The sequence below is a fragment of the Ascaphus truei genome, chromosome 2 (assembly GCF_040206685.1).
Source record: "Ascaphus truei isolate aAscTru1 chromosome 2, aAscTru1.hap1, whole genome shotgun sequence".
NCBI classification, from domain to species: domain Eukaryota; kingdom Metazoa; phylum Chordata; class Amphibia; order Anura; family Ascaphidae; genus Ascaphus; species Ascaphus truei.
The window spans coordinates 323,215,957-323,232,669 of record NC_134484.1 but is presented as its reverse complement, the minus strand read 5'-3'; the positions used below and the strand labels follow the sequence as shown (position 1 = coordinate 323,232,669).

Here is a 16,713-nt window from a genome sequence, read left to right as displayed (position 1 = left end):
CTAGAGTACTCTGGTTCGTCCATGCAATACTTTGGAGTCTACCTACTGTTGGTCAGTCTAGCGCAGACCCTCTCCAGGATTCCTGCTCTAAGTTACCAGTTTATCCCTTTAGGCGTCTTACACTAGCACTACCTCAAGGGACTCGGACAGCTATAGCCCGGCTCCAGACCTAAGAATCCCAGGGCGTCTATACGTTCCACGTCTTCCACGGCCTCCCTTGACTACCCCTGGCTCCTTTTCATGCAGCACAAAGTTGCAACAGACACTCTTCCCGTTCCTGGTGAGCCTAGCAAAAGCCTGTACTGTTGACAGGTATCTCAGCAGCGCCTCCAACTGTAACGCGTGTTCGTGTCTGGTCTGACCCACCCAATCTCACATTGGCCCCTGTGGTCTATCCAGCCCCGTTACATGTCTGTGTGTGGTGGTGCACCTGTAGGCAACAGGACTCCTGAGTCTCCCGCATGATGGTATTCGGGGATGTCAATAAGACAGGTAGCTGGGGTAGTGGGTGCGAGTCCTACTTACATCACATGCAGCGCCTCCACCTCATCAGGATCTATGCGTATGCAGGTAGATGGTCCTGATGAGGAACTCCTTCTTGGTGGTGAGGGCCCCAGGAGAGTAATTGCAGACTCACACCATGGGGTTCTTGGTAAACAAGCCATATTTATTGTGCATGGTGATAAGGGCCAGCTGCCCCTCACAGTCCTTGTCTCAGCCGCACATTCTTCCGTGATTCCCTTTAAAAGTTATGCCCTCTCAATGGAGTGGGATTCCCTCTCCCCGTAGGGAGATCACCCCTGTGCCAGGTCCCTGGACACAGTTGGCCTTCTCTGGCTTGATATAAATTGATACCACTAGTTACTCCACTAGTGGGCACCGGTAACTGGCTGCTTCACCTTGCACCATCAACTCGCAGCAACCACACGCACTAACTTTAGGCAGTGCAGTGCCTTATATACCTCAGGAAGCAGGCACATCTCTGATGTCACTAACTCGGGACTCAGAGCATGTAGCCACTCCCATCCATACATAGGGCACCTCACCAGGGTATGAGGGCAAACCTCCATAATTACTGCTGGCATTCCTGTAACTTACCAGGTTTTACTGCCAGCAGGAGAGATGACGGTAGACATTGTTAGGCATGGCTACATACTGTATGTATAGCACAAGTTGCACTTTAAGCTAATTGAGTATTTTCTAGTTATTATTATTTAATTCTTTTAACAACATTAAATTACTAGCTGTTACGATGTGTGTTGAATCAGCATTGCTGATTCTAGTCTTCCTTGAGCTTTTTTGCCGTGTTTACATGGACTCTGCCCTATAAAACTGGCTACAGAACATCAACCAATCAACTCCTGAGGAAGTCACGCAACGTGCCGAAACGCGTAGAGACGGGGTGACGTCATCTCAGACGGTCGTGTGGGAGGAGGTCCTGTGTTCTTTGGCACTTTTCCAGCTATTCACAAATACTCAACAAACACAAAAAAGCACAAGCTCCATAGCTTGTATTCATATACAGTTATATGAAAAAGAAAGTACACCCTCTTTGAATTCCATGGTTTTACTTATCAGGACATAATAACAGTTCCTTAGCAGGTCAAAAAATTAGGTAAATACAACCTCAGATGAAGAACAACACATGACATATTACACCGTGTCCAAACTATAGAATGTGCACCAATGTAGTATATTTGGACCAATAAGGTTGTAGAACTGGTGCTCGGTGTACTTCATGGATTACTACAGGGGTAGCCAACTCCAGTCCTCAAGGGATACCAACAGATCAGATCTTAAGGATATCCCTGCTTCAGCACAGGTGGCTCAATCAGTGGCTCCGTCATAATAACTGAGACACTGATTGAGCCATCTGTGCTGACGCAGCGATATCCTGAAATCCGGACCTGTTTGTAGCCCTTGAGGACTGGAGTTGGCTACCCCCTGGGTTAGTACTTTATGGGTTTAACCCTGGCATTGGATGGTAAAGACATCTAGAAGATTATTGTTATTGTTAAGCAGTATTGAACAAACACGAGATGTACTGTGTGCAAACGCATGCAAATGAGGAAGCCCACTCTCTACTTTGCATAATCCTCTCAAATCCCTATGAAAATAATTTCAAAATGTTGGTCAGTACTCTGCCAAGATTCTTTTCTAAAGGACTATTAATCCTGACGTGTTGTCATCCCGACCCTCGGGCATTTAAAACATTCCTAAGGATGAGCAGGACTGAGAGTAGGAACAGTGTGGCGATGATTCAGCTCCTGTACAACAGGAGAGGGGACAATGTGTAGGTCAGGTTTGCCATCAAAACGTCTAAATTGAATGAAGAATGATGTTAACTCTTGGTCTACAACAACACTCATATTTGGCATGCAGACTGAGAAATAAGTAACTCCTTCAGTGCTGGGAGAGACCCTGCAACGCATTGCAGACTTTCCTTGCTTGAATGGGGTAATGATACTATGAGGAATATGCATCAAGCCCCACATACAGATAAAGCAGACTTATTGCTCCAGCTGGCGCGCTGCAGCAGGACACACACCGGGGGGAGCACGAAAAGGGGGCAGACCTGCCCCGCTATTATACCCACTGGCAATAACGTCTATGACATCTGTAACTCTGAAACTGATGCCAAGAGAGGCCTTCTGAACATACATGTATAAGGCCCAGATTCACAAAGCTCCAGTAACTCAGGGCTCATAACGTTATGTTTTGAAAATTGATCACGGGCTTTAGTTTCCCTGAGCTTAACTGCGATCCACAGAGCTAATTTTATATAAAAACAATGGCCATGAATTCTCTTATTAGCAAAGGCTTACATGCTGTATCGTGTATGTGTGCATTAAACATGTTAGTGCAGAGATACGCGTTAACATATATAAACCGTCTTCAATAATGTTTTCTTTGTTTACCAAGTTTAATAGGCTGTAGATGATTTAGGGCCAAATGCTTAAAGCTCCATTACATTAGGGTTCATAACGTGACATTACCTCAGGCACACCAGCTGCTCAGAAGGTGCATCCTGCACTGTCTTGTGATTGAGAGGCTCCTCTCTCTTCTCTGTGTTGGGCTGAGAGAGTAGACATGGATCACGCCCTCTACATTTCAAAAATCTCTACTGCACGAGACAACAGGCTCACGGATACAATGGAGGTCCGCGAGGCAAGTCCCAAACAGTCCCCGCTTTTTCCTTGCCAGCAGTGAAAATTATGTCCGCAGAAATATCGGGTCACACACAGAACTAACCAGTGAGGTCTCTCCAGAAGGAAAAGAACCGCCGGAAGGTTCAAATAGTGTGTATGACACAAGGGGGCCTATTCTAGTAGCTTCGATAACTAACTCATCAAGCTTTTTGAGCAGTTCCCGAATGGTTTGGCCAGTTTGCTATACAGAAAGCTTCGATAACTTGCCAAACTAATTCGGGAAGTGTATTTTCCCGAGTGGTAGCGCTCCTGCTCAAACACACCGAGCAGGAGCTGAAAACAGCTCCAGATCGCCAGTTTGATAACATCACCCTATTCTAGTAGCCCCTATAGTCTCATCGGAGCTCTGAGCTAGCAAGCTTATCACAGATCTCATCTCGCCACCCCAAGGGATTTGAGATTAGGACTTAGAAAAATTAATTAATTTTTATTGCATCAGATTGAAGCTGGGAGTCTCTGGAGCTGCCCCACATTAATATCAGCTCCGGAGACTCACGGCTTCAATCCAATGCAATAAAAATACATTTACAGGCAGCTTCATTACCTTAGCGGCTAAACACTAAGGTAATGAAGGGGTTAAACACCCGTTTTTTGTGGGTAGTGGTGGTGGGGGAAGGTGGTATTTGGCCCATGGTGGGTGTTTAGGCCTTGCTGGGGGATTGTGGGAGGTGTTAACCCCTTAAATACATTAGCGGTTACTACTGCTATGGTAATGAAGGGGCTAACCCCTCCCGCTACCCCACCCGGTAGGCATAAATACCCACCACGGACCAAATACCACCTTCACCCAATACTAGCCAATATACCCATTCATTGCCAGTGTGGTTACCTATGCCCTCAATGGGAGCAAAGATAACCTCAATAGCAATGAATGGTCACCCCCTCTAGCCCCAACCCCCCCCCCTCAACACATACAGTACAGTAATGACAAAATTACTATTATCCATATCTACTACGGTGATTAAGGGGTTAGCGGTCATTAGTTTGTTTTTAATTGTTATCTTGGTGCCACGGAGATCAGAGGAAGACGAGGACGGATGTTTTATTTTTAATGGGCAAATGAGCTATTATCCAGGTCTGTAATAGTAATTTATTCCATTATTGTACTGTGTACGTTGAGGGGGGTTGTTGGGGGTAGAGGCGGTCGGTAGTAGGGTTGTTGTAGTTTAATGTTTCTTGGGGGTAGAGGGTTTGGGTGAAAGGGGTAGCGGGAATGGTTAACCCCATTTATTACCATAGTAGTTACCACCGCTATGGTAGTGAAGAGGTTAACTCCTCCTGCAACCTTCCTGGCAGGCCTAACCACCAAACCTGGGGCAACTAGCCCCTTCCTCCACCCCCTGTACCCCCAACAAACTGGGTATTCACGTTTAACCCCTTCATTGCCTTAGTGGCTAGCCACTAAGGTAATGAAGCTGTTTTTATTTACATTTTAATACTAGTGTGCAGGAGCAATCTTAAATCTCCCGCGTCACATGACTGGGACATTTAAACACATAGGAGATACCGGCACCCCATACCGGGGCCTGTAACTCGGGAAGCAAGGCGTCCCCGGACCTAAAATTAATGCGGTTCAGCTCTGGAGACCCCCCGGCTCCCATACACTAGTATTAAAATGTAAATAAAAACACTGCGATCGCCTGTGAGAGCTGCGCAGGGAGAGATGGCTCTCTATGAAGCTCTTACTGGGGAGAACTTTGAGGGAGGCTGAGATACCATCGCTGCTACGCCGAGCGGTATTGGCATTTTCCTACCTCACGACTGAGACTTGTGGAAATGCTTCCAGATTCTTTCTGAATACCGTGATAACACAAATGACAACCCGTTCGGTGGGAACATGCCACATCGTTCGAGGTGGCAGCAAAGTTATTAAACCTAATAGAATAGGCCCCCATGACTGAATGAGGTCTATTCATTGAACTGCAACAATTGCATTCCCAAACGAAAACGGGCAGTATCCCATGGAGATGCATCTCAACATATTTATCAAACAGTTCTCGTATGATCAAACCGTGAGAGGATTCAACTTATTGACGCTATTCGGATCTAGCTCTGCAGTTCCATATGCAAATTTGGAAATATCGCAAAATGACATATTCACAGGTTATTCCTCAAGGTTCCACGTTGCATATCGCCCGGAAAGGGATAGCCAGCAATCTCTCCCGCCCCTCAGGTGGGCTTGTATTGTATTGTATTGTATGTCTTTATTTATATAGCGCCATTAGTGTACATAGCGCTTCACAGTAGTAATACATGTGGTAATCAAATAAATAACAGATAATATAAATAACAGATCATGGGAATAAGTGCTTTAGACATAAAAGTAACATTTCGGAAGAGGAGTCCCTGCCCTGAGGAGCTTACATTCTAATTGGTAGGTAGGGAGAACGTACAGAGACAGTAAGAGGGAGTTCTGGTAAGTGCGTCTGCAGGGGACCAATCTTTATGTATCCTGTGTTCAGAATATCCACAGTGCTATTCATATGCTTCTTTAAGCAAGTGTGTCTTAAGGTGGGTCTTAAAGGTGGATAGAGAGGGTGCTAGTCGGGTACTGAGGGGAAGGGCATTCCAGAGGTGTGGGGCAGTCAGTGAAAAAGGTTTAAGGCGGGAGAGGGCTTTAGATACAAAGGGGGTAGAAAGTAGACATCCTTGAGCAGAACGCAAGAGTCGGGATGGTGCATAGCGAGAAATTAGGGCTGAGATGTAAGGAGGGGCAGAAGAGTGTAAAGCTTTAAAAGTGAGGAGAAGAATGGAGTGTGAGATGCGGGATTTGATTGGAAGCCAGGAGAGGGATTTCAGGAGGGGAGATGCTGAGACAGATCTAGGAAAGAGTAGAGTGATTCTGGCAGCAGCGTTTAGGATAGATTGTAGGGGAGACAGGTGAGAGGCAGGAAGGCCGGACAGCAGGAGGTTACAGTAATCAAGACGGGAGAGAATGAGGGCCTGAGTCAGAGTTTTAGCAGTCGAGCAACAGAGGAAAGGGCGTATCTTTGTTATATTGCGGAGGAAAAAGCGACAAGTTTTAGGGCTGAGATGTAAGGAGGAGCAGAAGAGTGTAAAGCTTTAAAAGTGAGGAGAAGAATGGAGTGTGAGATGCGGGATTTGATCGGAAGCCAGGAGAGGGATTTCATGAGGGGAGATGCTGAGACAGATCTAGGAAAGAGTAGAGTGATTCTGGCAGCAGCATTTAGGATAGATTGTAGGGGAGACAGGTGAGAGGCAGGAAGGCCAGACAGCAGGAGGTTACAGTAATCAAGACGGGAGAGAATGAGGGCCTGAGTCAGAGTTTTAGCAGTCGAACAACAGAGGAAAGGGCGTATCTTAGTTATATTGCGGAGGAAAAAGCGACAAGTTTTAGAAATGTTTTGAATGTGAGGGACGAATGTGAGAGAGGAGTCGAGTGTGACCCCTGCAGCGTGCTTGGGCTACTGGGTGAATGATTGTAGTTCCAACAGTAATGTGGAAGGAGGTAGTAGGGCCAGGTTTGGGAGGAAGTATGAGGAGCTCTGTTTTAGCCATGTTGAGTTTAAGGCGTCGGAGGGCCATCCAGGATGATATAGCAGAGAGACATTCAGAAACTTTGGTTTGTACAGCAGGTGTAAGGTCAGGTGTTGAAAAGTATATTTGTGTGTCGTCGGCATAGAGGTGATAATTAAACCCAAAAGATTTTATTAGGTCACCTAGAGAGAGTGTGTACAGAGAAAAGAGAAGAGGTCCCAGGACAGAGCCCTGGGGTACCCCCACAGAGAGATCAATAGAGAAGGAGGAGGTGTTGTTAGCAGAAGAGACTCTAAAAGTACGATGGGAGAGGTAGGATGAGATCCAGGATAGAGCTTTGTTCCAAATACCTAGAGTATGGAGAATGTGGAGGAGAAGAGGGTGGTCCACGGTGTCAAATGCTGCAGAGAGGTCGAGTAATATGAGCAGAGTGTAATGACCTCTGTCTTTGGCAGCATGGAGGTCGTCAGTTATTTTGGTGAGGGCTGTTTCGGTGGAGTGAGCAGTGCGGAAGCCAGATTGTAGAGGGTCTAGGAGAGAATAGGTGTTGAGAAAATGGAGCAAGCGAGAGAATACAAGACGTTCAAGTAGTTTAGAGGCAAAAGGCAGGAGGGAGACAGGTCGATAGTTAGAAAGACAGGTAGGGTCAAGCTTGCTGTTTTTGAGTAATGGTATGACTGTTGCATGTTTGAAGGAGGATGGAAAGGTTCCAGAGCAGAGGGAGGAGTTAAAAATGTGTGTAAGCGTAGGGATTATAGTAGGAGCTAGAGGTTTTAGGAGATGGGAGGGAATGGGGTCAAGAGGGCAAGTGGTAGAGGGAGAAGAGGAGATCAACAGCGACACATCCTCCTCTGAGACAGTGGAAAAAGACTCAAGGACGGCAGGAGGAGAGTTAGGAAGAGGTGTAGGATGGGGGGAAGAAACAGAGGGGATGTTCTGCCGTATGGATTCCACCTTTTCCTTAAAATAGTCAGCAAAGTCCTGAGCGGAGATGGATGAAGGAGAGGCAGCTGAGGGTGGTTTGAGTAGAGTATCAAAGACAGAGAACAGTCGGCGTGGGTTAGACTTGTGCATGTTGATTAGTGCAGAAAAGTAGGCTTGTTTAGCTTGCGAGAGGGCAGAGTTGAAACAGGATAGCATAAATTTGTAGTGAAGGAAGTCTGCGAGAGTGTGAGACTTCCTCCAGAGGCGTTCAGAGGAACGAGTGGAGGAACGCAGCATGCGCGTGTGGGAATTTAGCCAGGTTCTAGGGTTAGAAGGGCGAGGGTGGCAGAGAGAAAGCGGGGCATGTAGATCAAGAGACGAGGACAAGACAGAGTTGTACTTTCTGACCAGGTTGTCAGGGTCTGTAGCAGAGCTGAGAGAGGAGAGGGAGGAGTGTAAAGTGGACTCAAAGTCAGGTAAGTGAATAGAGCGCAGGTTTCTGCAGAACCGGGGTGTAGATGGAGGTGGAGAAGGGGAGAAGCGAGATAAAGAGAATGAGATGAGATGATGGTCAGAGAGAGGAAAAGGGGAAATGGAGAAATCAGAGAGAGAGAAGTTTTTAGTGAAAACCAGGTCTAAGTAGTGGCCCTCCTTGTGGGTGCTGGCTGCAGTCCACTGTTGAAGGCCAAAAGAAGAGGTAAGAGAAAGAAAGCGGGAAGCCCAAGAGAGAGAGGGGTCATCAATGTGGCAATTGAAGTCCCCAAGGAGAAGAACAGGGGAGTCTGAGGAGAGAAAGAAAGAGAGCCAGGATTCAAAGTGAGAGAGAAAGGCAGAAGGGGGATGAGTAGAGGTAGGTGGGCGATAGATGACCGCCACATGAACAGGGAGAGGAGAGAAGATCTGGACAGTGTGAGCCTCAAAGGAGGGAAAAGCAAGAGAGGGGGGAATAGGAAGGGTTCGGTAACGGCAGACAGAGGAGAGCAGGAGCCCCACGCCTCCACCCCTGCCATCAGGGCGCGGAGTGTGGGAGAAGGAAAGGCCACCATAGGAGAGGGCAGCTTCCAGAGCAGAGTCAGACTGAGTGAGCCAGGTCTCAGTTATAGCAAATAGGAGCAGAGAGTGAGAGAGAAAGAAGTCATGTACAGAGAGGAACTTGTTAGAGAGGGAGCGAGCATTCCAAAGGGCACAGGAGAAAGGGAGAGAGGAGGGAGGGTGGCAGGGGATGGGTATGAGGTTGGAGGGGTTGACACCAGAAGGAGTAGAAGTTGCATGTGGGAGGCGAGGACGAGAGCAAGTTGAAATAAGACAGGGACCAGGATTGGGAGAGATATCCCCAGAAGCAAGGAGGAGAAGCATGGATAGAAAGAGGATGTGTGAGGAGGATTTGTAGGGGTGTTTTTTAGTGCAGGGGATATAGCTGTGTGGTGTCAGAGGACGCAGGTAAGAAAGGAGTTCATGTGAACTGAGAAGTGGTGAAGAAAGGAGAGATGGAGATATATGAATAGAGTTTGAGACATACTGAGGCTGGTAAAAAGAAGTGCATAATTTGAGAAGAAGTGAAGTCAGAGCAAATATAAATGGTAAAGGCAGCATCACAGCAGTAATGATGCAGTCTGGTATTGATGATATCCTCCTTTCCAGCGTAGTTCAAATGCAGGAATCAGGGCCAGATGGGGTGTCCACTTCTTCCTCACTTCTTTTGAACTTCCTTTTAAACTTCAGTTGTTCAATAGTCATGCCACTTATAATGGGCTACTTGGATATGGGCTGCAAGCAGACTAGCTGTTCTGACTGGGTTTATATAGGCCTAGCATTGGATCACTTGCATATACTATATAATACACACAGCAGAGGATTTAGAGATGGATTTTACCTAGCATTGGATCACTTGCATATACTATATAATACACACAGCAGAGGATTTAGAGATGGATTTTACCTAGCATTGGATCACTTGCATATACTATATAATACACACAGCAGAGGATTTAGAGATGGATTTTACCTAGCATTGGATCACTTGCATATACTATATAATACACACAGCAGAGGATTTAGAGATGGATTTTACCTAGCATTGGATCACTTGCATATACTATATAATACACACAGCAGAGGATTTAGAGATGGATTTTACCTAGCATTGGATCACTTGCATATACTATATAATACACACAGCAGAGGATTTAGAGATGGATTTTACCTAGCATTGGATCACTTGCATATACTATATAATACACACAGCAGAGGATTTAGAGATGGATTTTACCTAGCATTGGATCACTTGCATATACTATATAATACACACAGCAGAGGATTTAGAGATGGATTTTACCTAGCATTGGATCACTTGCATATACTATATAATACACACAGCAGAGGATTTGGAGATGGATTTTACCTAGCATTGGATCACTTGCATATACTATATAATACACACAGCAGAGGATTTGGAGATGGATTTTACCTAGCATTGGATCACTTGCGTATACTATATAATACACACAGCAGAGGATTTAGAGATGGATTTTACCTAGCATTGGATCACTTGCGTATACTATATAATACACACAGCAGAGGATTTAGAGATGGATTTTACCTAGCATTGGATCACTTGCATATACTATATAATACACACAGCAGAGGATTTAGAGATGGATTTTACCTAGCATTGGATCACTTGCATATACTATATAATACACACAGCAGAGGATTTAGAGATGGATTTTACCTAGCATTGGATCACTTGCATATACTATATAATACACACAGCAGAGGATTTAGAGATGGATTTTACCTAGCATTGGATCACTTGCATATACTATATAATACACACAGCAGAGGATTTAGAGATGGATTTTACCTAGCATTGGATCACTTGCATATACTATATAATACACACAGCAGAGGATTTAGAGATGGATTTTACCTAGCATTGGATCACTTGCATATACTATATAATACACACAGCAGAGGATTTAGAGATGGATTTTACCTAGCATTGGATCACTTGCATATACTATATAATACACACAGCAGAGGATTTAGAGATGGATTTTACCTAGCATTGGATCACTTGCATATACTATATAATACACACAGCAGAGGATTTGGAGATGGATTTTACCTAGCATTGGATCACTTGCATATACTATATAATACACACAGCAGAGGATTTGGAGATGGATTTTACCTAGCATTGGATCACTTGCATATACTATATAATACACACAGCAGAGGATTTGGAGATGGATTTTACCTAGCATTGGATCACTTGCATATACTATATAATACACACAGCAGAGGATTTAGAGATGGATTTTACCTAGCATTGGATCACTTGCATATACTATATAATACACACAGCAGAGGATTTAGAGATGGATTTTACCTAGCATTGGATCACTTGCATATACTATATAATACACACAGCAGAGGATTTAGAGATGGATTTTACCTAGCATTGGATCACTTGCATATACTATATAATACACACAGCAGAGGATTTAGAGATGGATTTTACCTGAGGAGAGAAGGATAAGATCCATTAGGGTAAGAGTTCCTTCCTTTTAAACTTCAGTTGTTCAATAGTCATGCCACTTATAATGGGCTACTTGGATATGGGCTTACACTTTCTTGGCGATATTGAATTAAATAAGTACTAGCCAACGAAAAGAACATACAGATGAGATGACAAATTTTTTGATTTTTCCATATAGATAGTTCTTTATGAATACAGTGAAGACGCCAGTATTTTATCTATTGTGTGAAATTGTACTCTGTGTAATTTTGTATTGGCAATATCGTAGATGTGCGCACGGTGCTATACTATACTATTAATATACATTTTTGTAGCTTATTTATAGTGTTTATTATATTTTCACTGACTTTCTTAGAATAATTCAGTCACAATTGTATTTATTTTTATTGTGTTCAAAATGAAATAAATATCTAATTTCTCCGGGTTCCACTGAAGCATATCAGCCACTTATCTGTCTGACTATTGGTAACTGCATTATTACTATGCAAATAATGCACAAAACATTAAGGCCCAGACCCACAAAAAGCTACTATGCTGTAGTACGGCTGTACTTCCATTCATTTGAACAGGAACTGAGGCATACTAAATATTATTACCCTCTTGTGGCTCTGGGGCTAAGAGAGAGAGTTCCACTGCAATATGTTCCGCTAAAGAGAATATGTTCTGTGTAAAAGGAAAAGTATTGATTCTCTGGTTTTGAAAATGAAAACGCAGGCATACACCATGCTCCCTAGCACCATCATACTGCAACCCCGCATTAACGTACGCAATGGGACCGGAGCATGTATGTAAAGCGAAAATGTACTTAAAGTGAAGCACTACCTTTATTCCACTTATCGATGCATGTACTGTACTGCAATCGTCATATACGTGTATAACTGATGTAAATAACGCATTTGTAACAGGCTCTATAGTCTCCCCGCTTGCGCACAGCTTCGGTACAGGTAGGGAGCCGGTATTGCTGTTCAGGACATGCAGACAGGCGCATGCGTGAGCTGCCGTTTGCCTATTGGGCGATATGTCCTTACTCGCGAGTGTACTTAAAGTGAGTGTCCTTAAATCGGGGTATGCCTGTATGTAACTAGACGAGAATATATTCCACCCAGTCTGCCCATATGCCTATCTGCCATCACTGTATGTTCTTCCTACCAAGCAATTAGATTGTGAGCTCTTCAGAGCAGGGACTCCTTTTTCTAAATGTTACTTTTATGTCTGAAGCACTTCTTCACTTTATGTGTTATTTGTTATTTATAATGGCGCTATATAAATAAAGACATACATACATCATATGGTATGTATTTTTTGTATTTCCCTTTTAGCTTGCTTTGCGATGCACTGCAGAACTCGATATCATTGAAAAGATTAAGGGAATCCAGCCATTAAAGGGACAGCCTTGATTTCTCAGAAAATGACTCAGCTGACAGCTCCCGTTGTGTGTGTGTGGGGGGGGGGGGGGGAGGGGGGGTGTTCCTGGTAAAAGCATTAGCCTGTTAAAAGCTTTTTTTATTACTGGCAATCAGAGATGGGAAATTTTCGCCAAAATTTGAATCCACCGGGACTTGAGTCATTTAAATATACTTTGCATATCTCCCAGGTACCTCAGTTGTGGTCTTTTTTGAGCACAGTTGCCTCTCCCTATGTTATTTGGATGGAGGTTTGAGGGAATATATATAGAACTTGAGACTCTCTCTGTACCTCTACCTCCCTATTTCTGGAATCAGGTTTAAGATGAAATCTGATATCGGATTCCACTAAAATCCGCCTGGAACGGATCTGACGGCAGATTCCGATGGGGAGATTTTTTTAATGCCCAATCTGCCTTGGGATTTGCACGTGCGGATCGGATTGTGACAGGTTTTATCATCTCTAGTGGCAATGCAGCGGAAGTATGTCATTGATTCTTACTCATTAAGGCTTCAGTCACCGATGGAAGCTGTATCACTAACTCTGATATCATCACGTTATTTTTTCCTTGCAGGTCTTCAAAAACCTCAACAGTGAAGACACAGCACATGGACAAGGAAGCCGGAGACTCATCAGTTTTACTTTGTCAGGTAAATCCTCAGGTCGCAAGTGTACTTCTCTGGAAGTGTACTTATTTTTAGCAGGGACACTACATGAGTCAGCTGTACTTATTAAACAGAAAGTATTGTTTGTGTCTGGTCAGCTGCATACAGTAGGTTAGGGGACTTCCATAGGAATTGCTTGGAAGTACCTCCATCCAACACTAGAAGAAGAGGGACTACAGTGGTAACTGTTCTATGTGCTAAATGTTGGAGAGTCTCTGTGAAAATCGGTTATGAAACAAATCACATTGTGGAGAGCAATGCCTCGCAAGCGAGATATTTTAATAAACCAGTTGTTTAATGTGGCCTATTAGTTTTTCAATAGCGTTCCTGTAAATCCATTTAAAGCAGCAGTTTGCATTGATCGACGTATTCCGGGAGCATTGTATTTTTTTTTTTTTTACGTTAAGAGATCCCCTCTTGCCCTTTGCAGAGCTGTTTTTATATTTACAATCTGATGTCCACGAGGTTAAAATGGTGCTCAGCCCAGCATAGTCTGAAGGTTACCCAGGTACCATCATAAACTAGAGATTATTGCTTTTTAATACTATAAAAACTTCTTTTTTTTTTTTTAAAGAGCAAGACATGCTCAGAGGGAAAGCTACTAACATTACATGAGTCAAACTCACATAGGTTTCTGGGCAAGATTGCTGCATTATGTTCTTATAAAAATGCTTTAAAAAATAAATTAACTACAGCTCAACCCCCTTATAACGCTGTGCTTGGTGTCCAAAGAATCACATCGCGTTATAAGCGGATCGCGGTAGAAATAATGTACAATTGTATGCATTGTACAATAAAGTATATAACATACCAATAATCGTGTTGTAAAGTATTCATAAATATGAAAATTGGGAGCCACCCTTTCATCGCGTTATAAGCGGATTCGCGTTGTAACGGATCGCGTTATAACGGGGTTGCGCTGTACTGTGTTGCTAGTAAACTTTACACTGACAATTGCCTTCGTAATTAGACGTTAACCGTGAAGGTTATGCAGAAATATAATTGGTTTGCTGTAGTGTTACATTTTCCACCAACACCACTTCATCATTTGTTTTCCACCATGGAAAGTCAAGACACATTCGCTGGACAAAGAATCCCTGGCTGAGTATAACTGATATAAAGATTAATGCAGAGACCGACCGACCTGTTATTCAATAATATTATGTTGAACAAACCCCATGCATTGCTTTGCAGAATTAGCAGATGGATAGACGACTATACAGACAATGAATATATAATTCCCCTTAAGGTAAAGCAAATACAACTTGTGAGCACATTCACATGTCTCAGACAGGTCTGCAGCCCCATTATCTCTTAGCATGCCATGCTCTCACTGCAGCCAGGGATTCTGGGTAATGACATGCAAATGAGCACACAGCAAACAAACCGAATGTAAGTTACTCAAAAAGAATGTTCTGTCATCTGTAAGTCATTAGTTCTTCTAGTCATATGCTTATTCATAACTGACACTCATATAGTGTAACAAGAGAATTTAAACGAGCATTAACCACATGTGTAGCTGTAAATATTTGGCTTTGATAGGCTTGTTAGTGAACTACAGAGACAGCGCATTCTCCAGCGTCCCACAACATAGTCTGTGTGAATCTCCCAAGTTAGCAATTTGTGTGCAATGCTGTTAAGTTTCTTTGGTCTGCATTGATTTTTAAATGATATACCGTCAACAGGCTGCCACATCAAAGCCAGCAAACGGCTTTCAGTCAGACACGGACAGCTGCTGCCACTCAGGAACCATAAAAGTATCCCGAATAAACACGGGATCCATTTCCGTTTGCAAACCAAAAAGGATAACGCTGCCTTAAACCCAAAGGAGAATAATGCAGACATTTTAAAACCCCCTACTGTCTCTGAAACAAGAGATGCATTTGGAGCAATGACACCACACACCAAGAGACAATGGGAAATTGTTTATTTATCTAGAGTTGCAATTGGGCTTCTTGTGAATTTTTTATTTTTGCATCGATTTTCAAATTAGCAAGTGATTTTTGGGCCTGTTAGGAAAAACGTTGCTTGCTGTAATATTATTTGGTATTAAAGCGTCTGTAGATTGCTCGTTTTTCTATCTCACTGTATCATTTAAAAGTACAATCCCTGGTACCTGACAAGCAACAACAATTTAACAATCTTACTGGCGTCTGGTTTGGCTGCTTGTGTTCCTTTGGGAATCAAGCGTTATTTCATATTGAAGGGAATAGCGGTTTTTAAATGGAGTGGTTCCTCCTGTTTACCCCCCCCTGCCCTTATGAAAGAACCAATAAAGATAAGGTAGAGAGACTGAACGGGTTTTGTTAGTGTCAATTCTTGTTGAACACACAGTGACAGCGGACAAAAGGGACACAAACTAACTTAAAGGGCTAATCCTGTCACAGGACCAAATGGTAGTAATAACAGGGACAAGGGGTTAAATCTGGTTGACATGCAAATTTTACAAAAAATCCAGTGCTTATGTATTTAAATTGTTTTTTTTTTTAAGTTAGCTTGTAATCATTTTGAGCTGAGACTTGGGAGGGCCATTCACTTTTATCTGATGTAACCAAATATTCAACAAGAGTTTGCACAGGCAAAGCCCACGCTCCCCTTCCATTTATTCCTTCTCTGATAAGGTCAGGGAGATGGGGGCAGGTGGGGGGTAACAATTAAAAAACACCCCCTCATTAAAAAGCTTAATTTCCAAAGAAACAAAAGCAGAGCAATCTTTGTAGTAAGCATGGTTATATTTGTTTGAAGAGGCTACTGCAGATTGCATCTTTAAAATACTATTATACTCATACAGGTCACATTTTTGTAAAATGTTACATAGTTACAGTACATAGTCGATGAGGTTGAAAAAAGACATACAGTACGTCCATCAAGTTTAATCTATGCTAGATTTAGATCACAAGTACTTTATCCTATATTGGTATTTACAGTATTTTGATTTAGTGGAAGGCAAACACAGAAAAATCCCCAGTGAAACATCATCCAATAATGTCTCATAAGGGGAAAATTAAATTCCATTCTGACTCCAAATAATGGCAATCAGATTTCTCCCTGGATCAACGTCCTTCCCATGTTTACTTATTTGGTATATCCCTGTATACCTTTTCTTTCTAAGAAATCTGTTCAACTTTTCTTTGAACAAATCTATTGTATCTGCCATCACAATCTCCATGGGTAATGAATTTCAGATGTTATCTGACCTTACAGTAAAGAACCCCTTCCTTTGTTGCTGATGAAATCTCCTTTCCTACAACCTTAAGGGATGACCCTGTGTCGTTTGTATTGCCCTTGGGATGCATAGTTCTTTTGAAAGCTTCTTGTATTGTCCCCGAATATATTTGTATATACTGTAGTTATCATACTCTCTCTTAGACACCTCTTTTCTAATGTAAACAAATCAAAATTTTGCTAACCTCTCCTTATAAATCAGATTTTACCTTCCCCTTGATTAATTTGTTCGCTCCTCTGCACTTTT

At 43.0% G+C, this 16,713-nt stretch overlaps 1 protein-coding gene across 2 annotated transcripts in view; it reads left to right on the top strand.

The window, feature by feature from the left end:
* The window catches only part of HECW1 (HECT, C2 and WW domain containing E3 ubiquitin protein ligase 1), a 331,172-nt gene that overhangs the window by 204,235 nt on the left and 110,224 nt on the right, over positions 1-16,713 (top strand). For both annotated transcript variants that reach the window (XM_075586582.1, XM_075586583.1), the window contains one exon: positions 13,151-13,226. In XM_075586582.1, the coding sequence (XP_075442697.1) occupies positions 13,151-13,226 (76 nt within the window). The remainder of the gene's footprint in view (positions 1-13,150; positions 13,227-16,713) is intronic.